Source organism: Loxodonta africana, chromosome 16 (assembly GCF_030014295.1).
Source record: "Loxodonta africana isolate mLoxAfr1 chromosome 16, mLoxAfr1.hap2, whole genome shotgun sequence".
Classification (NCBI taxonomy): Eukaryota; Metazoa; Chordata; class Mammalia; order Proboscidea; family Elephantidae; genus Loxodonta; species Loxodonta africana.
In genome coordinates, this window is record NC_087357.1 from 70569881 (window position 1) to 70594417 (window position 24537).

The window sequence follows — 24537 nt, forward strand, 5'->3', positions numbered from 1 at the left end:
GCCAGGATTCTAGCCCCCAGGGTCCACACTGATACTGCCTTGTGGGGAGGGGTGAAGCAGACTCTAGGAAGTGGACACCTTTGTCATTGCTGGGAGAAAGTACACCTGCTTCAACGGGCTGCTTGAACAAGCAGCTTGACCCCTCCTCAGTCCCGCCAAATGAAGGTCCGTTTTCCTTAATGTGAACTTTTTCTACCCCTTCCACCTTCCTGGATTCGTGTCTCACACCCATCCTACTTGGCCCCAGTGGGCTATGGTTCCCCTTGAGCACAGGGATTTCAGGTTCTCTTTTTGTAATTCCCTTGGGCCCTGGGCTCCACCCCTTACCCAAAGGTCTTCAGCAAATGTTTGCAGAATGATTGCTTTGCAGCATAGACCCCTAAGACATGCACAGCTTCTTGGAGACCCTTGGACATTTCCCTTCCCCAAGCCTGTTTCCTGCTGTGGGAAATGGGCTGACTCCCTGCAGTTGTATGGCACTATGACTGGTAGGGACCGACTTGCTCCAGAACAGACACTGTGTCAGTAGTCTATTTACCAAGTCTTGGTACTGCTCGTGTGCCTGCCCCAGAAGGCCAGGTGACTGCCCAGGTGACTCGGGGTGGGGTGGGGTTACAGCAGGGCCAGGCCTGTGCTCCTTCCCCTTGAAGTTCTCTCTAGATCTAGGCTCAAGGTGGGCTGAGATAAACTGGCAAGTCCCTGGGAGCTTGGATAGACTAGTGGCTCGTATTGCCACCTGATAGAGGGCGGAGGATACTTGTTCAAGTCTCTTTTTTGACGCAAAGTCAGACGGAGTCTGTCCTGCCCCTTTTGGCTCCCTGAGCTGTGTGCAGTGGGGACAGGAGGGTGGGGTGGGTGAATGGGGGGATGGCTGGCAATGCCTCTGCCAACTGCAGCTAACAAGTGTCGGCTCGTGCCCGCCCCCGCCCCCTGCAGCTGGACCAGGGCAGGCTGCGGTGACCCTGGGTGGGGGCAGCCAATGAGTTCCCAGGCTGCAGTGGCACCACCGGGCAGCCCGCCTGTCTTTGGCTGGTGCGGCGGCGGGAGGGGCCTCGGCCCGCCAGTCAGGGCCGCCGGCTCTGTCTCTGGGAGCCGGGCAGATCTGCCTCTCCATTCACAGGAAGCCCTACTTGGGCTGCCACATTTTTAACTTTTCCGACCTCCTGTGGGAGGAGGGTGCGCTGTGGGGGTGGTGTGGGAAGGGTGGCTGGTAAGACCGTAGCCAGAGAGGGAAAGAAACTGAGGGCATTTTCCCCTTGCTCCCACAGGGTAGGCCCTGGGCCTTGCAGGAGTGGCTCTGGGCTGCAGGGAGAGACTAGGAAGAGGGGAGAGCATCGTCTGGTGGTTGTGGCCCCTTACCTTTTGCCTGGATGGAGTTGGCCCTGGAACAACACTTGAGACCAAAGTGGCTGTCAGCCAGGGCCAGGGGAAATTTGGACTTGTCACCAAAACCTCCCTGTGGCGTGGGCTGGACAGTGTCAGCAGCAACAGGCGCCTGTGCCCCCCACCTTAGCGCCGCCGCTCAATGCAGACCCACCACAGCCAGTCACATAATAAACATATATTTATAGATGTACAATTTCAGAATTCTAATTGAAGAAATACAGCTTTTCAGGGGATCCATTGGGATCTGTGTTCTTATTGCACATGGCTCAGCCCATCCAGGGACATTTACCAAGACCAGCCAGTCGCAGTGGTGCGGGCAGAGCACCAGGGCCACCGCAGGCGGTATTCATGCCTCTTCCAGTTCTCATCAGCTCTCGGGGCCACAGGGGCCGCCTCATCACAGCACAGGACCTTGTTTAAACAACAGATTTGACATTTTCTTACCAAGCTTCCTTTTCCCATCAAGAATCCTATTTGTTGGAGATTAAAAAAAAAAAAAAGCCAAGAGAAATTGAGAGGATATTTATCTCCTGGCCGGCAGCTTGGGGAAGTAAGGCTTTGGAAGATGGCAGGCTCAACGACACACCCACCGCCAAAGGAAAATTCGAGAAAAATTGAAATTCCAAAAGGCCCAGTACAAACTGTGGGGATAAATAAAACCTCCCTCCCTTTTCCTGGCAGCAGCTGCTATTTTGAGAAAAATCCTCATTTGGAGGTGAGAATAAGAAAACCATTCTGGTCCAGGTATATCCTTCATCCAAAGTGCACGAGAAGGCCCTGGTGGAGCCATAGCCACGGAGGTGAAGACCCTGGTGGCCACAGGCATGACTTTTCTTCAGGAAGGAGTCCGGCTGAGGCCCTGGGGTCCTGGGTGTCACCTAGCTGATCTGTGGAGGAACAGTCTTCCGGAGTCCCTGGTACAGACTCAGGAGAAATCAGTGGCAACACGGATTTGTGCCCTGGGGCACCAATAAGGCAAAACCCACTTAGGGACTAGAGGTGGGAGAGGCGGCCGGGCAGGGCCTGCTCTCCCTCTCCGGGCCCTGCCGTTCTCTGCTAGCATTGTCTTGGAGGGCTCCTGGAACCCAGGGCAAAGAAGCCCACCTGAGCTTGCCAAAGGGGAGGAGCAGCTTGAGGTGAGCTCTCTCACCCCAGCAGGTCCTGTCTGTGGCGTCTACTGTGACCCAATACTGAGCTGGTACCTGCCCCCAGGGGCACCTTCCCCGCCCCCCCCGACAGCCTGCTCCTCTCCAGCCTGACTGTAAACCCGGTAACCTTCAAAGTTTCCATTGAATTTATACTATCATGATTACTACTGCCTTCGAAAACAGGCTGGGGAAATGTTTTATGACCTGACTTCTCAGGCTGTCAGCTATGGCTAAGTTGGACTTCTGACGGATCAGGCTGCCGTCCCCAAACAGGCCTAGCTTTCTAAAACAGGGAAGAAATCTGCTAAACCAAATCCCTGCGTAGTTTAAAAAGTAGACTATATATATATCTTTATATATGCCTATTTACATATAAATAGATATATATATATACATATACGTGCATCTATAAATTACATTCTAAGGAGAGGCTTCTTTCCTCCCTCTATCCTTGGCCAACGCCTCCGACAAGCTTCTACTGAGAGGTGACAGTGACTCCTGGGAGGGGGAAGAAAGGCAGTGACCGCCCCCTCCCCCAGCCATTTGCTGCAAGTTTTATATTCTACTTTCGTTGCCATGGTTTCTGTATCCTAGGAGAGAGCGCTGTGGAGCTGGGGCCTTGCCAGCACTGGGAGGAAGGGAAGCAGCCCCGTGGCAGGCCTTCCTGTCTGTCCTAGTCCTAAGAATGGTCTGCATTTACTCAGGGAGAGAGAGGGCAGTTGTGCCGTGTTCGGCCTCCGACTCCACTTTAATTTTTTTTGTCTTTTTATGTCTTTCCTTAAATATACAGTCCATCACCTTGGCTCAGTGCATGTCACCAAAAATTCTCCAGGGATTTCATAGTCTGGGGAAGAGAAGGGAATGGTTAGCGCACATGGGGAAAACCTGCTGCTGTGTCCTGCCCACCTCACCCCTGCCCCAACCCTCCTCCTCCCAACCCTTTTCCTGAAGGCACTAACGGATGGCCCCAAAGCATGGAGTTTGTGGTTGGATCCGTGTCGACAGGACTCAGGCAGAGGAGGTGGGCAGGGTACTAATAAAGAGAAGAACCTCTTGGGCTCTGCCCACATGCCTCTGGGCTTGGTCCCAGCTGCCCCCCTCTGGCAAATACTGGGAACAGGGCCCACCACCCACGCGGAGGAGGAAGGAGGTGGGTAGCCTGCTACCAGCAACTTTTGCTTTTCCCCACCCCTGATGTACTGAGCAGCTCAGCACTGACCCTGAACTCGTAACCGTCTGTTCCCTTTCTCAGACCACAGGCGAGAAGCTTGGGCTGGGCCGGATGCCTGCGGCTTCCAGCCTGCCAGGTGCTGTGGGCATTCATGAGTGTCCTGGTCCCACCAGAGGGGAGCATGTGGGGTGCACAGGTCTCTTCGCCTCAGAGCCTGTCGGTTCCCACCCTGCCTGTTATCGGCTGCCTGGGAGGAGAGAGGGCCCCCCCTCCCCTGTTCTCTCGTGGTTCTTCCGAGTGTCAGGCGGGCAGACTGGGTGGGCACTATCTTGGGCCCAGTGACCTTTGGTGGCCTAAACAGCAGGGCACAGGCAAAGGTGTGCTGTGCTGATGACTCGATGGCTGAACAGACAGAGGGCCCACAAGTGGTCTCAGCAACAACACTGGACTCTCCATTCTGCCTGGCTCCTGGGCACCCTGCAGCCCCAGTCAGAGGGGAGGGGTGAGGTAGGGTGGGAGAGCATCACCAGATGCCTGAAACAGACCTCAGTTTCCAAGTAAGCCCAGAGTTGCCCGTCTTGCAGACCAGAGGTCAGGCTTGGGACAAGGAGTCTGTGCCATAAATCACTAGTACTCCCCACCCCCACCCTCACAACAAAGGCCAAAGCTGCTGGGAGCAGCAGGGCAGAGGAGGTCCTGGCTCATACAGAGGAGGTCCTGGCTCATACTTGGACCTCGGTGGCGTAGCTGCCCAGGACTATCCATGCAGGGAGGCCTGCACCTCTGACAGTCGGTTACAGCTTGGGGTGCCCATCTTCTGTGCTTTGTGGTACATGTCTGTGTCGCCGAAGTAGCGGGCCCGGTACAGCAAGCCTTCCTCTGCAAAGCAATAGGGCAGGGTCAGGGCACAACCAGTACCTCCTAAAGGCCTTTGGGAAGCCTGCCTGGGCCTGTAGGGGAAGGTGGGAAAGGCTGGGATAGGCCCAGGAGCTTGGGCAGAGCCGGCCTTCCATGGGGAAGACTCTGGAGGAGCAAGGACGACAGTCCTAACTTGGGAGGGGGATGGAGGCCCCTTTGTGCAGACTCCAGGCAAGGCCAGCCAAGGTAGATCTGGGTGCCTGATCCATGGGCACCAAGGGGACCTGTACCAGTCTGCCTCCACATTCTCACCTCTGGGAGCCAAAAATGACAGGCTGATGGCAGTGATTTGTGGGAACCGGGGGGAAATGTGGAAACCCTGGTGGCGTAGTGGTTAAGAACTATGGCTGCTAACAAAAAGGCTGGCAGTTCAAATCCACCAGGAGTTCCTTGGAAACTTTACGAGGGCAGTTCTACTCTGTCCTATAGGGTTGCTATGACTCGGAGCCGACTTGACGGCAATGGGGTGACAGGGTGGTGGGGGGGATGTACAATGGTCAGGTGGTACCCTGACTCCCAGCCCCAGGGAAATGCATGAATGGAGTTCAGACCCCCAAATCTCTGGGCAAGCAGGCCTTTCCCTGTTCCCTGCTCCTGAGCTTTGCCAGCTCTGCTCTCTTCCCCCTACTCACTTTGCTGCTTCTCCTTCCAGCAGTTGTTTCGGAGGTTGGCAATATAATCATCTTCCACGTTCCGTTCCACTGTTTTGAGGCTGGAGCCTGTGTACTCCTCGGAGAAGGAGTCTGCCACGTAGTAGATGACTTTCAGGTGGTCAGTGACTCGCCTGTGGACATGACCCACCGACCTGGCCAGGAACAGACCAGGCACAAAGTGGGCCCAGGTCCCCAGGCCCAAGGCAGCGCTAGGGATGGGGGCCAGGCCAGGAGCTGCCACATGGTAGCTAATCTTGAGTCCCTCCCACTTTAGAGCAGGAACATGAGCATGGCCCAAAGCCAGGGTCTAAATAAAATCAGAGGGCCCCTCCTCTGAAGTGGCCCAGACCATGGCAAGCCCTTTTCTCAGGCTCTCTGCTCTCTACATCCTGACTCCAGGGGCTTGGGGGGGAAGCCTCTCTCTGAGCAGAGGCCTTGGTCAGGGAAGTGCCTCTGAAAGCTGTGACGTGAGCTCCCTGGGCCTCCATTTCCTCACTTGTCCCCTAAATTTCCTCACTTGTCCCCTAACCCAACAGTTGCTGAGGGTCTCCTGTGCAGGAACTTCCTGTCTACAGTTAAGGGGCTTAGGAACAAAATGACAAGGCTTCCAAGAAGTGATATCCTCCCAGCTCCTGGGTTCTATCGTCCAGCTCCGACTGCAGACTTGGAGGCTGTCAGAGCCTCAGGACCCAGACAGGAGTCAGTGCGCCCAGGAGGACGGCCCCTGCCTCCCCACAAAAACTGCCGCCTCTCCTCTCCAGCTGCAGAGAAAAGGGCTGACGTCAGGCGACTGGGAGCCTGCAGAGGGTGGTGTAGGTCCAATGGACCAACCCTGCCCCCTGCTGGCTGACAGTGATCCTGCCAGCCTCCCACAAATAGAAGGTGAGCAACAATTGTGTATGAGAGGCTGTGCTAGGTGCTGGATAATCAGTGAGGGGAGCTGATGCCCTAAGTGATGAAATAACTTGACCAGGCTTGCTACTGGCAGTGGAGACCAGGTATCCATTCAACAAATGTTGCTGAGCATTTCTCATGAGCCAGGTATTTTAAATGCATTACTCATTAATTTTCACAAGCAGGTGGATGCTAGTATTCCTATTTTATAGATGAGGAAACCAATGTTCAGAGAAGCTGAGTAACTTGTCCAGAATCACACAGCTGCTAAATTAGTGGAGAAGGCAGGATTCAAACCTGCCCTGTTCTGTCTGACTCTAGCACCCGCAACCAGAACTCAGGAGCAGATTCTTCTCTCAGGATCTGTAGAAATGAACCTGGAGGTGTGTGTGTGTCATGAAGCAAAATCATGTAGGCAAAGCTGTGTGTATGTGTATTATTCTATAGAAAAAGGCCTGCAACTTTTCTTTCATTTTCTTAGGGGACTGTGATCCTAAAAAGATTAAGACCCTCAGCTCAACTGGGAAAGCAATTTTGTTGATTCTAAGCCAGCTTTCTGCATTATGAACATGAACCTGCTGAATCAGGATGAGAAGGCAGGCCCCTCATGGGGCTGCGACTCCAGAGCCCCTTCTCTGCCCACCGCCCCAGCCTCCCGCTCCGGCTGCTGGTACTCACGGCCTCGGGCTCAGGCTGTAGGGTGGACTGGAGACCATGAGCTGGCTGAGAGCTGACACGAGGATCAGGACGAGGATGGGCAGCAACTGGACAAAGACCCCCAGCCCGCCCTGGAGGGAAGAGCCAACCGTCACCCGGGATGACTCGGCACTGGCCAAACTGCCGCCAGCTCCCCCAACACCACAACAGGACCCAGGCAGCAGGAGCCAGCTGCCACAGGCCACGCCACCACGCTCTCCCATCCCCGCTCAGGTCCTATAACAAGAAGCTCCTCCACCTGCCAGCTTTCCCAGATAGAAACGAAACTGCAACCTGGGTTCCATAAAGGAGGGAGGTGAGTATCCGTACAGTTACTTCTGAGAAAACACCAAAAAATCAGCAGAAGTGGCTGCCTCCAGGAGAATGGGGCTTTCTGAATTCCAAGCCACAGGAATATGTTACCAATTTAAAAATGACCAATTAAAAAAGTGGAAATGAAAGTGAATACATTTATTCACTGTGTGATAATTTGTGATTAAAATAAAACTTTCCGGTATGTTAAATACACACAAAACAAAGTATAAAAAGTGAATAAATAAAAACAGGAGGCCACACTGTCAGAGCAAAAAGGAGCCCCCTACCTGCGAGGGCTAAAACGCTCTGCAACCGTCCACAGGATTTTCGGTTTGGCCAGCCAGCTGTTACTCGGTCTGTGGCACACATGATGCATTTGAAGCACTGTCTTGCTACGTCTTTTGTACATGCTTTTTAAGACTGCTGATTTTAGCACCCATGCTGTCATCCTTTGCAATCCTCTCATGAAGTTTAACTTTCTATTGCTGTAAGTCCACTCCTTGCTTGGAAAATGTCACTTCGGCCTTATAAACAATAGGACTAGGACTGCACAAAAGCCATTCACATGGAGCCTGTCTGTAGGTGGAGTGGTTTCTGCAGCACATTCCCCAACAGAAGCATCTAACCCCACTCCGGTGGGCATGTGGCGCCCTCTGGTGTCCCTCAGCAGAATGGTATGGGGGCCAAGATGGCTCCTAGCTGAGAACTGTGGGGTCCCAGAGCACACAGCTTGGAGCTTGGAATGCAACTCCCTCGGCCGGGCCCCACACCCTGGGCTGGAGCGTGGCACCCTCCCCTGCTCTCCCCAGCACCTTCCTCACTCACATCACCCTGGTTCTCTCTGTGGTCCTGCCTTTGCTGGTAGGTATAGCGCATGCGGCCGTTGCTGTAGACATGGACGTTACCTGGGGGTCAGAGGGACTGAGTCAGGAGCTGGGGCTGCTGGGACAGGGGGAGACGGGTACCCAGTGCCCCACCATCATCCCCAGGAAGGGAGTCAGCCAGACTCAGCTGTGGGGGAGGTGGGGGCACTTACTAGAAGGGAAACCACCACCAAAAAACATGTTGAAGAGGTCCTCAGGAGAGATGTCGGCCTCAAAGCCGCGATGGAAGTCCCCGTGCCCGTGGCCGTGCCGGGCCGCCTGGCTCTTGTCATCACCAAACTGGTCATACTGCTTCCTCTTCTCGGGGTTGCTAAGTACCGCATAGGCCGTGCCAATGGCTGCAAAGGAGGCAGAAAGGCAGGCCTGAGGACACATGGGGGTGCAGGTGGAGGCTCCTAGGTGGCTAAGCACTCACTTCAGGCACTCAGGTGATGTAGGAAGCAGGGTCTGGGGGCCAGTGGGAAGGTATGGGGACAGGGAGTGGGTATGCAGAATGTCCCTAACTGAGCCTGGGTGGCCCAGACTGGGTCGAGGAACAACACTCTGGCTCCTTGCTCTCCACCTCCTGAGGGTGGTCAAGCCTTACCTGTGTGCTAGGCCCTGCACAGGAGCCACCTCATTCACTCCTAACAGCAACCCCATCTCCATTCACCAGGGAGAAAGCCGAGGCCAAGAACCAAACTCCAGTTTGTCTGTCTCCTCATTTCTCTCCCTTGAGGTACCCAATGGGTTGGGGCACCTCTTCTGGAAGTTACCATGTGACATACAGACACAGGATGTCATTGTTGGAAACTGGAGGGCAGCAGGACCTGCCAGAAGGGTCTTGCCCCAGGAGCCAAAACCCTGGGTTCTAGTCAAGACTCCCCAGCCACCAGTCATGGAGCCTGGGTGAGTCCCCTTCTCCTGGGGGTCCAGGTCCAGCTACTGTTCCTCTGCCTGCCCTGGAGCCTGCCCACCACAGCCCCTGGGGATGAAGCCTGTGCCCCAAAAGACCTTAGCTCTGGCTCCTGCTCAGTCTCCTGCTCCTTCGCCCCCAGCCACCCCCTTTCTCAGAGAAGTGGACCAAAGCTGCATCTGTTTCAGCGCCTGCCATCCTTGGGAATAAGGGGGGCAGAACCCCCTCCTTCTCCCATCCTGACAAGGCCCCAAGGCCAGACCTGGCCTCTAGGTGCCTGTCAGAGCGGGGGCAGGCTGCAGGGAGAGGTCAGGGCTGGAGAAACACTGGCCATGGCTACCTTCCCTCCCTCTCCCATTCCCCTTCTCCCTCAGGGGTGGCTACCAGGCAGCAGGGGGAGGTGCTCCCAGGCAGGGACCAACCCAGAGCAGCCCAGAATGGAGCTCCTGGGGAAGGCCCCTAGGAGACCACATACCAGGTCCTTGGCATGTGCTTCAGGTCTGGCCTCAGGCTCCCTACCTGGCCGAGGCCCTGGCCCCTGCTCTGCATCACCCTGCTTGGGCCAGGTGTGGCTAGTCATCCATGCTCTATCTCCTAGGGCAGGTGAGCCTAGATCCCCAAAGGCCCCCAGGAGGACAAAGTGGGAATGAGTAAAGGAGGAGACATCTGGGGGAGAGGTTGGATGGCAGTGCACAGCCAGCCCCACAGGCTGGCACCTAGTCCATGCGCAGGTAAGCCTGACAGGTTAAATGAAAACATAAATGAACAAAAGGCAGCTTATGGCTTCAGCCAGAACTAGAGCACCCACCCCAGGAGTAATAGATCTAAGACCAGAGAGACTGCCACGCTCCTACTGTAGGCCCCCAATGTGTAAGTGTGTGTGTGAGAATGTGTGTGAGTGTGCATGTGTGTAAGTGTGTGAGAGAGTGTGTGTGTGAAAGAATGAATGTGTCTAAGTGTGTGTGTGAGACTGAGTATATGTGCATGTACATGGTGTGAGTGGGTGTGTGTACAAGTGGTGCGTGAGACTGTGTGTGTGCGTGTGTAAGTAGTGTGTGGGAGGGGTGGGGGGAAGCTGGCTGTGCCTGTTGGTGCTGAGGCGGCCACCAGGCCCGAGGCCCCTGCTCTGGGGCTGCCCTGACCCTCAGCACAGGGGAACAGTTACTCAGATTGGTAGCTATGAGATTCCAAGACAGGAAAGTATGTGGGGAAGTGCACACGAGTGAGTCAAGGGGCCTGGTTCTGCTTCTCCTTCACTCCACGAGCGTGGAGACAGTCCGTCAAGGGGGAAGGGGGAGCAGGAGTGGCGCTACTAGAGCCCTCTCAGACTCTGCATGGCGGACAGGGCTACTCAGACCTTCTTCCCAAGAAGCAGTTCCTGAGGCTGTGGGTCTCGGACTCAAGGCCACTTCCTTCTGCTCCCCACTTCCTAGGAAAGCAGTCTTTGCCCCAGGACAGGAGATAAAAGCACCAAAGTGACAGGAACCACAGTGGCTTACCTTTGAAAGCCTCAGTGGCGCCAGGCGCGTGGTTCTTGTCTGGGTGGAATTTGAGGGCCAGTTTGCGGTAGGCCTTCTTCAGGTCCTCGTCTGAAGCCCCTCTGCTCACCCCCAGGATCTCGTAGTAATCTTTACACTGCTTGACCCTGGGGGAGGGAGGAGTGTGGTAGGGGGCGCCAGCTGGGGCCAGATCCATGCGGTGAAGAGGGTGACAACAGCGTGGGGCACATGGCTCTGAGCAGGTTGTGAGGGGACTGCAGGGCTTGACGGTTCCTCCAGGTCAGCTGTCTGACCTCTGGCACAAGGAGCCACTGTGACCTACAACTGTGATGCAGAGCCCCACGGAAGCATCAAGAATACATTTAGGATTTAAGACAGGGCAGGTGCTGTTTTTTGCCAGGCCAGGATCATTTTGCCTCTGCCAACAGTACCCTTACTAGATGCAACCTTAGGAGGACTGCCAACATCTGTCAGTCAGGGGACCCCCATCCAAGAGGGATGTGGGACTCAAGCTTGGCCAACTGTCCTCTCTCCCGGCCCCCTGACCTTGAGTGGGTAACACAAAGGACAGAAATGGCAGGTGTCTGTTCAACTGACCATAGGGCCCTGAAGAGGCTCCTATCATGCCTTATTCCCTGGGTCCCTGGAGACACTTGGTTTTTGGCCTTTTCCAGGCTTTCCCTTAAGTCAGTTTCTGCTGCTTACGACCAGAGAACCCCACCAGGTCAAAGAGAAACGTAAATGTGGTTTATGCTTTTGTACCACACTCATCTTTCTGGTCACACACAGGCTGAGCCACGGGCCCTGAAACTTGCTCGTGTCCTCACCAACACCCAGGACAATGTGAAAAGGGCCACGATGGGATTCCTGAGGCCTGCTCATGGGGAGGCTGGGGAGAAACGAGGGCCAGGAGTATCTATGCCTGAGAAGCCTTGGCCGACTGCTGCAGGCTTGCTGCTCCCCAGGGGCCACCCACTGCTTGGAGGGAGAGCTTGTCCCCTGCCTCCTCTCCGCCCACCCAGGCTCTGGTCTGAAAGGGTCTTTGTTGGGGATGGGGCTGTGACTTGGGGGAGCATCTGGAGGGGAGACCAGGTCCCATCTCTGCCTGACAAACAGTGCTGTGTGAAGAAGTTGGGCCGGCCACAGAAAAAGCTGGCAGTGTCAGCATTTTCAGCCTCTGCTGTGGGTTGTCCTGGCAAGCAGGGATGGGCAGTGGTACCACGGTTCCCACACTGCACCCCAGGGCCCTGTGGGAAACAAAGTGTGGCCATGGTGAACCCAGACCACTTGGATCTCATCCGTCCTCCAAGGTCCCCCAAGCCCAGACCACAGTAAGATCAGAGGTGAAGGAAGGGCTGGAGGATGCCTTCTCTGGACCTGAAGCTTCCCCCCAAGCACCGGACCCGTGCCTGCCCAGCCCTCTACCTTTTCACGGCTGCTACTTGTTCTGCAGTGTAGCCTTTGGTGCTCTCTCCACCTCCAGCCTCCCCGTTGGCCGAGGGGGCCTCAGGCCCACTTGCTTTCCTGCGAGTTGCATGGGTCGTGTCTGTGGGTTGGGGCTGGTCACCGGCGGGCTGCGGTTTCTGGTTGAGGGACTCGATCAGTGCTGTGCAAGACAAGGAGACTGTCAGGGCTCTGCTTCTGAGGGCCCGCAGGTGGCGGCATCCTACCTGCTCCTCCTCTAGCAGCGCCAGGACCTCTTTCCCTAGCTTGGGCCTGTTGACGGGATACCCCGTTCTCTCAGAAACAAACCATAACCATTCAGCAGCCTTCCTTCACTGAGTGCCCGGGCAGGCAAAGCACCCAGCCTGGGGAACTCCGCTTCACACGACCGTGTGGTTTAGAAGGGACTGGTTGGGAGGCTGCTGGAGGCCTTTGGTGAGCCATAAAGAGGAGCAAGGAAATCAGTTTGCCCCAGGGGACAAGGGATGGAGCGAGACTCAGAAAAAAACATCTGCTGTGCTCACTATCCGCTATTTTTACATTTTCTGCTTCAATGATCAGGGTCTATGCAAGGCATCAGCTGTCACCCTCAGACAGGGTCATGGTTAAGTAAACCCTTGGTTCCTGCTGACTCTCGATGAGGAAGGACCCAAATCTCTAGCAGGAGTCCCCTGCGTCCATTTATTCCAGGCACAAAACCAGTTCTCAGAAACCCTCAGCATGCCTGGGGCACAGTGTCCTGGGTGGTAAAATCCCAAAGCTCCTGGTAGGCTCCTGGGAAACCAGGCATCTGGGTCACCACAGGGACCCTGGGCACCTCTGCCGAGAAGGATGTTGACCTCCTGGGTTTGTCCCCTGCTGGGCCCAAGGCACGTGCTGGTGTCACACCCTTCTGTGACACACCTGGGTCTCACCTGAGGGGCCTAGAACAGGGCTCACTGGGAGCAGAGAACTGGGCTCACGTGGACCCTGGTGCCCTGAGCCACTGCTGCCTCAGTTGCAGCAAATTCACCTGATGAGAAATTCACACACAGGAGCTGGGAGCTACAAGATCCCAAGATGGGTAGGTGTCGTGAGGTATGTATTGTTACCACCATCTCATCCCAAGGAGGAAGGTGCTGTGGCCAGGATTCAGCCATCCGCCCAAGCTCTTCAGCTGGGCAAGTGGCTGAGCTGTCATGCAGGCCCAGGAAGTCCAGCTCCAGGGCCCAAGTCCTTCACTATGTCACCAGTCTGAGCCGAGACGAGCCTGAGCCCCTTTCAGCCCAGTCATTCCAAGTACAGGAGGAAAGCTAAGGTGAGAAAGACCCAGGTTCTAACCTCAGCTCTGCCACTTACTGGCAGTATGATCTCAGAGATCTATGAAGTTGGGTGAACCCCAGTTTCCTCATGATGATGGTACAAGGGCAAAGTGCAATGATTTACAGAAGCACCTAGCACAGGGCCTGACAGAATATAGGTTCAAGATGAGGAGCTGCTAATGTTATAACATGGCCTACGAACTGGGTCCCCCAGCAGCAGGCTGTCTAGGGAGGTGAGGAGACAAGGGGTGTGGGTCGGGGTGGGGAGCCTGGGAACATTCAGGCTCAGGAAGGGAATGCGTCCACACCCTGTAGGCTCTGGGCCCAGGTGTCACCATGAGATTTCAGGCCGCCCCAGACACCAGGTCCGTGCTGGGCACCCAGGGATGGAAGAAACCAACAGATGAAGAGGTGCCAGTCAAGGTGGGTCAGAGAGAGGAGCTGGTTTGCTGCTTTCCTGGGGCTTTTAAAGAAGCTGTTTGTCGCAGTTTCTCTGGAAGCCCTAGGGGTCGACGCCGAGCTTGGTATTCCTAGGGACAATAGGACCAGCCATCCCACTGCCACAGGCATGCAGGAGTATCAGCCAGGGGAAGGCAAGGGCTTGCTCCAGTGCCTCTCAGGGAATGTTCTGGAAGCTTTTCATTCAGTTACATGGGATCAGCCACTCTAATTCCCCTACCCTGCAGGAAGAGAGCCCAAAGGGGAATGGACATGCTTTAAGTCACCTAGAAGCTCCCTGCTTGAGTTAGAAATGAAAAGATTTCTGGTTGCTGACATATAGGTCCCCCTTGGGGCCTGGGCACCCCCACATCCTGTGGGATATGACGGCCTCATCCTGGCTCTCATGGCACAGTGACTGCGAGGCAATGGCACAGAAGCATAGGAGACGAAACCACTTCATGTGGCTCTGGAGTTAGACAGGCCTGGCTGGGTTCAGGTGCTGGCTCTACCCCTTCCCAGCTGTGTGACCTTTGGCAGGTTACTTAACCTCTCTGAGATTGTTTCTTTAGTTGTAAAATGAGTGAGTGCTTTATCTCATTACATTATTGAGAAGATGGAGTGAGAGAATGTGTACCAAGCATGGCGGTGATCACCGTTATTACTGTCGTCTGTGCCTGAAGCCACAGGGCTGTGTCTGCAGCTGTAACAAGCACTCTATGACTCTGGCTCATTGTTGCTGCTTGCCCAAAGCACCCCATGGAATCAGCCACCACCTCGACCACCATGCTGACTGAGAGGCAGCGAGCTCTGCTGCCCAAAGCCCAGCTTAGGACACAGGGTTTGCCCTGGTACCTGGCCCCAAGTACTGGGTTAAGAACCAAGGAAGGGGCTGGCTCATCCTTCCCAGGCCAGTGAGAAGGTGGGGAGCTACCCCAGGCGAGCTGGTGGCGCAGTGTGAAACCTCAGTGGGTGGAAGGGGCTTGTTTCTAGGGGTACTTCCCAGTAAAGCTGGCAGATTTTTTGTTTTTTGTCTCTCTTTTTTTTTTTTTTAAATTGTGCTTTAGATGGTTTACAGAGCAAATCCATTTCTCATTAAACGACTAATACACATATTGCTTTGTGACATTGGTTGCCAACCCCATGATGTGCCAACTCTCTCCCCTTCTGGACCTTGGGTTCCCCGTTACCAGCTTTCCTGTCCCCTCTTGCCTTCTCGTCCTTGCCCCCGGGCTGGTGTGTCCATTTAGTCTCATTTTGTTTTATGGGGCTGTCTAATCTTTGGCTGAAGGGCGAACCTCAGGAGTAACCTCAGTACTGAGTTAAAAGGGTGCCTGGGGCCACACTCCTGGGGGTTTCTCCAGTCTCTTGTCAGACCAGTATGTCTGGTCCTTTTTTGTGAGTTTGAATTTTGTTCTTTTTTCTCCAGCTCTGTCCAGGACCCTCTATTGGGATCCCTGTCAGAGCAGTTGGTGGTGGTAGCCAGGAAGTTGTGGTCCACTAGGCAGGCAGATATTTAAAAAGAATGGAAATCAGCAGAAGAGACCAAAGCCGGGGTGGGAGAGATGGCAGCTGAAGCAGAGGTGAGAGTATCTCTAGGGCCAAAGCCACCAGGGGCTGCCCCTCCTCAAACAGACTCGAGAAGTTACACTGTCGAGGTTCAAACCTGGCTCTGCCATTTGCTAGCAGGGGAACCTCGGGCAAGTTACTCAGCTTCTCCTGGCATAACTGCATCTCCCTCATAAGGGTGGAACTGATTACTGGTTTTCTAAGGGCTGAGGAGTCCCTGGGTGGTGCAAATGGTTAACATGCTCAGCTGTTAGGTTGGAGGTTCGAGTCCACCCAGAGGCGCCTTGAAGAAAGGCCTAACGGTCTGCTTCTGAAAAGTCAACCGTGGAAAATCCTGTGGAGCGCAGTTCTATCTCACACACACACGGGGTCACTGTGAGGGGAGCAGACTTGATGGCACCTAGTTTTTAATAAGGGCTGGCAGAGTAAGTGGGTGGCTGCATGCAAGGAACCCAGCACAATGCCTAGCAAATGCGAAATGCTCTAAGCGCTGCCTTTGATTGTTACTTTTGTTCTCAGGCAAGCTGTTGAGTTTGCTGGCTCTCTGTGGACCTGTGGTGCTCAGAGGGAGTCAGGAAAGGGAGGTGAAAGCTGGGGAGGAGCCTGGGGCTGGAGACAGACAGTTCTAAGTAACTGGGGGTCTTGTTAAATTATCTAATTTCTCAGTGAAGACATGACCCCTGACCTCACAGCGTTGTCATGGGTATGACTGATTCAGGGAAATAAGGTGAATCGAAGGGTTGCACGTCCAGTGGGGCTGATAAAGGCTGGCTGATGTGAACGCACAATCCTGGACTTCCCTAGTACCAGTACACCTCCCACTCCTAGACCCTGAATGCTGAAATCCCTCAGCAGCTGATCCTCCCCCTCCCACGCCTTCACCTTCCTGACCTGCCTGGACCCCAGAGATGTCCATTTCATAAAATCTCAGGCAGGCTGAGCTGTAAGGACCTTTAGCGATCTCCTAGGCCAGCTCTCCCTCTGTACGCTGGGGAAACTGAAGCCTACAGAAATTCTCATTGTTATTGTTGTTAGGGGCCACTGAGTAGGTCCTGACTCACAGCGACCCTATGCACAACAGAACAAAACGCTGCCTGGTCCTCTGACATCCTCACAGTCTTTGTTATGCTTGAGCCCATGCTGCAGACACCATGTCAATCCATCTCGTTGAGTGTCTTTCTCTTTTTTGCTGATCCTTTACTTTACCAAGTATGATATCCTTCTCCAGGGACTGGTCCCTCTTGATAACATGTCCAAAGCACGAGAGATGAAGTTTCGCCATTTTGCTTCTAAGAAGCATTCTGGCTGCACTTCTTCCAAACCCAAACCCAGTGCCATCGAGCAAGGCAGATTTATTCATTCTTTGGCAGTCCACAGTACATTCAATATTCTCTGCCAACACCATAATTCAAAGGTATCAATTCTTCTGTCTTCCCTGTTCATTGTCCAGCTTTCACATGCATATGAGGTGATTGAAAATATCATGGCCTGGGTCAGGTGCGCCTTTGTCCTCAAAGTGACATCTTTGCTTTCTAACACTTTAAAGAGATCTTTTTTTTTTTTTTTTTTTAATGCTGTAAAAGGAACTTTACAAATCAAATCAGTCTCTCATACAAAAACTTATACACACCTTGCTATGTACTCCTAGTTGCTCTCCCCCTAATGAGACAGCACACTCCTCCTCTCCACCCTGTATTCCCGGTGTCCATTCAACCAGCTCCTGTCCCCCTCTGCCTTCTCATCTCGCCTCCAGACAGGAGCTGCCCACATAGTCTCCCGTGTCTACTTGAGCCAAGAAATTCAGTCCTCACCAGTATCATTTTCTGTCTTATAGTCCAGTCCGAGCCCTGTCTGAAGAGTTGGCTTTGAGAATGGTTCCAGTTTTGGGTTAACAGAAGGTCCAGGGACTATGACCTCCAGGGTCTTTCTAGTCTCAGTCAGACCATTAAGTCCGGCCTTTTTTTATGAGAATTTGAGGTCTGCATCCCCTGTTCTCCTGCTCCATCAGGGATACTCTGTTGTGTTCCCTGTCGGGGCAGTCATCAGTTGTAGCTGGCCACCATCTATTTCTTCTGGTTTCAGGCTGATGTAGTCTTTGGTTTATGTGGCCCTTTCTGTCTCTTGGGCTCATAATTACCTTGTGTCTTTGGTGTTCTTCATTCTCCTTTGCTCCTCGTGGGTTGAGACCAATTGATGCATCTTAGATGGCCACTGGAAACCCTGGTGGTGTAGTGGTTAAGAGCTACGGCTGCTATTCAATAGGTTGGCAGTTTGAATCCACCAGGCACCCCGTGGTAACTCTATAGGGCAGCTCTACTCTGTCCTATAGGTTCGCTATGAGTCAGAATTGACTTGATGGCAGTAGGTTTGGCTTTGGCTAGATGGCCGCTTGCTAGCGTTTAAGACCCCAGACGCCACTCACCAAAGTGGGATGCAGAATATTTTCTTAATACATTTTGTTATGCCAACTGAACTAGACGTCCCCTGAAACCATGGTCCCCAGACCCCCTCCCCTGCTACTCTGGCCTTTGAAGCTTTCAGTTGTATTCAGGAAACTTCTTTGCTTTTGGTTTAGTCCAGCTGTGCTGACCTCTCCTGTATTGTGTGTTGTCTTTCACTTCACCTGAAATAGCTCTTGTCTACTATCTTAATTAGCGAATACCCCCTCTCCCTCCCCACCCTCGTAGCCATCAAAGAATATTTTCTTCTGTGTTTAAACTATTTCTTGAGTTTAAAGAGGTCTTTTAAGCAGATTTGCCCAATGCAATACGTCATTTGATTTCTTGACTGCTGCTCCATGGGTGTTGATAGTGGATCCCAGTAAAATGAAATCCTTGACAACTTGAATCTTTTCTCCATTTATCATGATGTTGCTTACTGGTCCAGTTGTGAGGATTTTGTTTTCTTTATGCTGAGGTGCAATCCATACTGAAGGCTGCTGTGTTTGATCTTAATCAGTAAGGCCTCTTCACTTTCTGCAAGCAAGGTTGTGCCACCTGCATATTGCAGATTGTTAGTGAGTCTTTCTCCAGTCCTGACGCTGTGTTCATTTTTTCTCGGATTCCTTGCTCAGTATACAAACTGATTAAGTATGGTCAAAGAATACAACCCTGACGCACGCCTTTTCTGACTTTAAACCACACAGTATTCCCTTGTTCTGTTTAAATGACTGCTTCTTGGTCTCTGTACAGGTTTGTCATGAACACAATTAAGTACTCTGGAATTCCCAATGTTATCCATAATTTGTCATGATCCACACAGTTGAATGCCTTCGTATAGTCGATAAAGCACAGGTAAAACATCTTTCTGGTATTCTCTGCTTTCAGTCAATATCTACCTGATATCAGCAATGATAGTCTTCATTCCATGTCCTCTTCTGAACTTCTGGCAGTTTCCTGTCGATGTACTACTGTAACTACTTTTGAATGATCTTCAGCAAAACTTCCTTGTGATATTAGTGATACTGTTTGACAATTTCCACATTTTGTTGGATCACCTTTGGAATGGGTACAAATATGGATCGCTTCCAGTCAGTGGGCTGGGAAGCTGTATTCCAAACTCCTTGACATAGACGAGTGAGCACCTCAAGTGCTGCATCTGTTTGCTGAAGCATCTCCACGGCATCCTGTCCATTCCTGGAGCCTTGTTTTTCGCCAGTGCTTTCAGTGCAGCTTGGACTTCTTCCTTCAGTACCATTGGCTCTTGATGACATGCCAACTCCTGAAATGGCTGAACGCTGACCAATTCTTTTTGGTACAGTGACTCTAGTGTATTCCTTTCATCTTCTTTTGATGCTTCCTGCTTCGTTCAGTATTCTTCCTGCAGAATTCTTCAATATTGCAACTCGAGGCTTGAGTTTTTTCTTCAGTTCTTTCAGCTTGAGAAATGCTGAGCATGTTCTTCCCTTTTGGTTTTCTAAATCCAGTGACCACCAGGCCGCAAGACACTGGATAGAAACTCCCAGAAAGGGACTGACTGGCTCCACCACCCCTGCTCTGTGAGCTCTCAGCTTCAAGCCCAGCTACTGCTCTGCAGAAGAACTGTCTAGCTCTTGGTACCTCCTTGTACCTTCTGTGGCAGGAGTTTCAAGTCCCCTCACAGCCTACTTCACTGAGAAGGCCAACCTGTGAGGTCCCTCGATCCTTCAAGGTTGCTTTGAGCCTCCTCTCACCCTTGACCCTTCCCTCTGTTTGCCCCTCCACTTCTTCAAGGCCAATCTTCCACCCATGCTCTTGATCTTTCCCCTTCTGTCACTTCTTCATTTTTCTTCCTTGATTGCATCTTCAATCTCTCCCTCTTGCGGCACCTTCTGATTACTTTTCTGTTCCATTACTCTCCTCCCTTTTACTACCAAATATGGGTCCTCTATGCTCCTAGCCTCTATCTGCCAGTATGTCATACTGTGGCAGCCTTAGTGTTGCTATGATGCTGGAAGCTGTGCCACTGGTATTTCAAATACCAGTCACCCACGGTGGACAGGTTTCAGCAGAGCTTCCAGACTAAGGCAGACAAGGAAGAAACGCCTGGTAATCTCCTTCTGAAAATTAGCCAATGAAAGTCTTATGGATCACAACAGAATACTATCTGATATACTGCTGGAAAAGAGCCCTGGCAGCACAGTGGTTACTGAAACGTCGGCAATTTGAACCCACCAGCCACTCTGTGGGAGAAAGATGTGGCAGCCTGGTGCCATAAAGATTACAGCCTTCAAAACCCTATGAGGCAGTTCTACTCTGTCATACAGGGTCAGTACGAGTCGAAATCGACTTGATGGCAATGGTTTCTTTTTTTTTAAACAGTGCTGGAAGATTAGCCCCCTAGTTTGGAAGACGCTATAAATAGCGAAAACAATGGACTCAGGCATACCGACGACCATTAATATGGCCCAGGACCAGCAATGTCTCTCTATTATACACAAGGTCTCCATGAGTCAGATCCAATTCAACAGTAACTTTCTTTCCTCATCCTATCGAGGTCTGGCTCAACTCATTCTCACACACACACACACACACACACACATATATACACAAACATCCCTTCCCCTCTTCTCTCTCCACACCCTATTGGAAATGCTTGATGAAGGATGGCAACGACCCCCAAACCCAAAAACCACCAGTCTCACCTTGGTGCCTCCCCATGTGGCCTTGTAACATCTGACAGTGCTGCTCGCTACCTCCTTGACACTCCTCTCCGTGGCTACGACGCTGCCCTCTCCTGGGATTTCCTCCTCCTCTCCTTGCTCCATCTCACTCTGTTGCTTCCTCTGCTTTACCTGTTGGCTAAGGGCAGGTGCGGCCCACAGTTCTGCCCTCAGTCACCTTCTCTACATGTTCCATACTTTTCCACAGTGACCTCAGCCATCCACAACTCCAAGAAGCTCCCCTGAGCTGATGGTGGCAGGCTTTCACCTGGAACTTGGATCTCTCTGCTCAGCTCCAGACAGACAGCTCCTCTTGACTGTCCTACTGGCACCTCCCACCCTGCCCATCTCTCCCCTGCCTCAGCTTTTCATCCTTGGTTTCCTCCCAGTCACACAAGCTTGAATTCTGACTTCTCCTTTCTTTCTCCTCAGCTCCTCTCTCACACAAATGTTTAGCACCTCCTCTCCAATGATCTTATCCTTATCCATACTGCCTTGTGTCAGGGCCTCAGAACTTCTAACCCACTCAATGCAATGATCTCTCAACTGATTTTCTGCCTTGAGTTTCTCTTCCCTCTCACTACCTTCATGCTGTTCTCTTCTTGAAACAGTACCTTACTTTATTCCTGTCAAAAACTTCAATGGTTTCCTCACTAACTATAGAATAAAATGAAAATATCTTTGCTTGGCAAGGCCTTAATCTGGCCTCATTTTACTTCCCAGCCTTCAAACTATATACAAACTACCGTCTCCACTGCCTGCAAATCTTGCTATACATTCAACCCCTGCCCCAAACCTCTTACAACTTCTGGCCCCCTGCCCTTTCCTAGTATGCCCTTCGCCAAGTCTCCTACCTTCCTTCAAAACCCAGTTGAAAGGCTGCCTCTTGCCCTACTCCCAGAAGCCTTCCATCATTGTAATCTACCATGATTTTTAACACCCTTTTTACAGCACTCACTATACTGTTTATAATTTAATGCTCAGAAGCCTGTCCCTGACCCCCTGTGGTGTCCCCCCCACCCTCGCTGACAGAGACAGGGAGGGCAGGGACCAGATTTCTCATCTCCATCCATCAGTCCTTGGAATCTAGCACTGTGCTTAATTTTGGTTGAATCAGTTGCTGTCTTCTGCCTTGAGATATTTTTTTCTGTAAGTTAACCTCCTTGACTAGCTAGTAAACTCCACGAGGTGAAGGCTCATACCTTACCAGTCTCTCTCTTCTGCCACCTTGATTAGCACCAAACAGAGGACTTTGCAAACAAATCAAAACAAAACCTCAGCAAAAGCCTGCTGCATTACCTACGCATCTGGAATGGGCTCGGACCCAAGGCATCCAGTAGACAACCACTTACATTTGTTAGCCACAGTTTCCCAGTCCCAGGCCTAAACTAAGCCCACGTCCTTATCGGCAAAGAACAGGGCTGCAGATGCCACAAGGTGAAGGTGACAGACAAGGATGATGCATATCCTCTTTCCAGAATAGCACAAATATGACAAATATGCAGCAATCGACTATTCTGCCTGAGCCCCAGGGAAGACTCCCATCCAACCTCCTGAACTGGCCCAGGAAACCTGCTGACAGGAAGACCCCCACGAGCCATGTACAGCCAAATGTTACCATCTCCTTCTTGGCTGCCTGCTCCTGGGCCCCCAGCAGCATCAGACAGCTGGGGAGAATTCTGACAGCTGGAGGGCCCTCACCCACCAAGCTCCTCTCTTACCAAGCAAAAACCAAACCCGTTGCTGTCGAGTTGATTCTGACTCACAGCAACCCTATAGGACAGAGTAGAACTGCCCCATAGAGTTTCCACGTAGCACCTTGTGGATTCGAACTGCCGAACTATAGGTTAGCAGATGTAACTCTTAACCACAACGCCACCAGGGTTTCCCCTCTCTTACAGAGAGTAGCTTATTTCACATGGAAGCTCCATTAGTAGGTTTCCTGGGAGTCCGGGCAGGTACACACTAAAAACATGTCCAAAAGGGGGCAAACAGGCCAAAGATCAACCTGCAGAGCCAGGATGGTGGAAAGTTCAGGCGTTCCAGGCACCCTCCTCACTGCTGACAATGTCCCCCTTCCTGCCTTCTCAGTGGGCAGGGAAGGTGAGGAAACTGAATGCTGCTCTTCATTTCCATATCATTAGTTTAACGAACATTTACAGAGTCACAGAACTTTCCAATTTCTGACTGTATAATCTTGGGTAAGTCCCTTGCCTGAGATGTTTCCTCATCTATAGAACAAAAATAATGATCTTTGCTCTGCCTCCCTAGCAGGGTGGGTCCAAAGGAGAAAATGCATGTGAAAGAGTTTTCTAAACTCAAAAACCCTGTGGGGTATTATTGCTATCCATATTATCTGCACCAACCCTGTAATTTTCCAGATGAGGAAACCCAAGCTCACAAAGGTCACATGGTAATAGTCGGGATGAGAACCAGGGTCTTCTGAGTACTTCGTTTACTAAACGGTCATTGCAGGCATAAACACTCTTTCATGGACTGGTTCTTCTTCCTCTCCGGCTTGTATTGAGAGGTTAAAGAAAAAGGCTTCCTGGGTAGAGTGAACTGATGAGGAGAGGCGACCCCACTAGCCTCTCCTTGGTTTGGAAGTGGTTCAGGACCACTTAGCAGCCTGGCGCTGCCCAGCCATCTATACGGCCACTGGTGGACTCTTGGGAGCAAAGGTGGGATGGGGTAGCTGAGGCCAGCATCTCTAACAAGACCACCCGCTCCGAATCTCACAATCGGGTTAAAAGGCTCAAGGAAGGAGTAAGGGTCTGCTCGCAGGCCGGGCCTTCCGAGGTGGTGGTATGTGGCGGGCGGGGGGAGGGAAAGCAGGCGCTAGTTTTGGGACGTGACCCCTGGCCCTTGCTGCGAGACCCGCGAGGGAGCGAAACCGCTAGAGAGGGGAGAGAAGGGTCGGAAACCCCCCTTCTCTAGAACCCATTCTCTCCCTTGGAGGAGTTTATTTTCCTGAACTGTATTTCCCAGGCCGGCAACTGGCCCTGGGTCCTTTGGGAAACGTAGTTCGGCATCGCTCCCAGGTAAGTTCCCCCGGCTCCTCCTGCCAGCGCCTGGCATTCTCGGGGACTCCAAATCCCAGAGTGTTCCGCAAGCACCCCGAAAGTTGACGTCACAGACGACCCTGTCATCAGGTGTCCGGCACCCCAGAAAAGCGTGGGCGAGAAAGACTACATCTCCCAGCAGCCACCGCGCGTCTCAGTGCGCAGACGTAGCCGCGCCTCACTACCCCTCCCCCCAACTGCTCCCGTCGGTCCGTTGCCGTATTCCCCCCAGCAGCTCTAATGTCCCTCTGTGCGCCCGCGGCACCTCACACTCACCGCGAACCCGCGGCGTCGGGTACAGCCGCTGCGCCTTCTCCAGGAAGCGGAGCGCTCGGTCGGGCTGATTGCTCTGGATGGCTTTGAGGGCGATGCTGATACAGCGCTCGGCTTCATCCTTGTTGGATTCCATGGCGGAACCAGTGCGCGTACCCGGGGACGGGGAGGCCGGCCGAGCGAAGGGCTGCGCCAGCTGCCGGCGCGTCGCGGGGCAGGCGGGCGCACGGTGATGACACAGCCCTCCGCCCCTCCTTGTCTGAGATTTGAGTGCGGGCGGAAGCTTTACCGTATGTCTCTTAAGAGAGTGACGTACGGTTTATACGTTAAAGGTGCACGTCCACATTCCTAGAGCCCAAAGGCTCACGGTCCCGAGGTCTTACAGTTACTGGATATGGTTGCGCGTTGTTGGTAGTAACTGTGCGCTTGAGACGAAGGTCATTTATTCGTTCATCAGATATTTATTGCGTATCCACTACTTACCAGGCAGTTATATGCTGGGGATAGGGATAGATCTGTGTGTGTGTAGAGTCAGATGATGTGAAGAAAAATAAAGCAGAGTAAAGAGATAGGGAGTAAAGAGATGATATTTTAAATAGCCTGATAAGAGAAATCCTCTCAGAAGCTGTCATTTGAACAGAAATGGAGAGAGCAAATATTCCAGATGTGACTACCTGGAGACAGGTGGTTCAGGCAGAAAGAACAGCAAATGCAAAATGCTCGGAACGGGAATTTTCTTGGTGACTTATTACAAGATCTGCAAAGAGAATACACTATAGAAGCATATAGGATTCCACTGTAGAGTGGAATCCAGTTCTATCAAGGCCAGATAAGAATGGGCTCAAGAGAATG

At 52.6% G+C, this 24537-nt stretch overlaps 1 protein-coding gene across 3 annotated transcripts; it reads right to left on the reverse strand.

Annotated features, from left to right (window-relative positions):
* Window positions 1-1546: 1546 nt before the first annotated feature.
* On the reverse strand, window positions 1547-23902 carry DNAJB12 (DnaJ heat shock protein family (Hsp40) member B12). Of its 3 annotated transcripts, none has more exons than XM_010589216.3 (9): window positions 23689-23902; window positions 11885-12065; window positions 10460-10605; window positions 8218-8403; window positions 8007-8086; window positions 6849-6958; window positions 5256-5428; window positions 4487-4584; window positions 1547-3378 (listed from the first exon to the last, which is right to left on the reverse strand). In XM_010589216.3, exons 1-9 carry the CDS (start codon window positions 23819-23821, stop codon window positions 3349-3351), a joined length of 1137 nt encoding a protein of 378 aa, XP_010587518.1. In that variant the 5' UTR covers window positions 23822-23902; the 3' UTR covers window positions 1547-3348. The 3 variants fall into 3 exon arrangements, with proteins under 3 accessions (XP_010587518.1, XP_064125774.1, XP_010587519.1); XM_064269704.1 differs by having other exon boundaries at window positions 4440-4584; window positions 23689-23901; XM_010589217.3 differs by having other exon boundaries at window positions 4434-4584; window positions 23689-23901.
* Window positions 23903-24537: the final 635 nt, after the last annotated feature.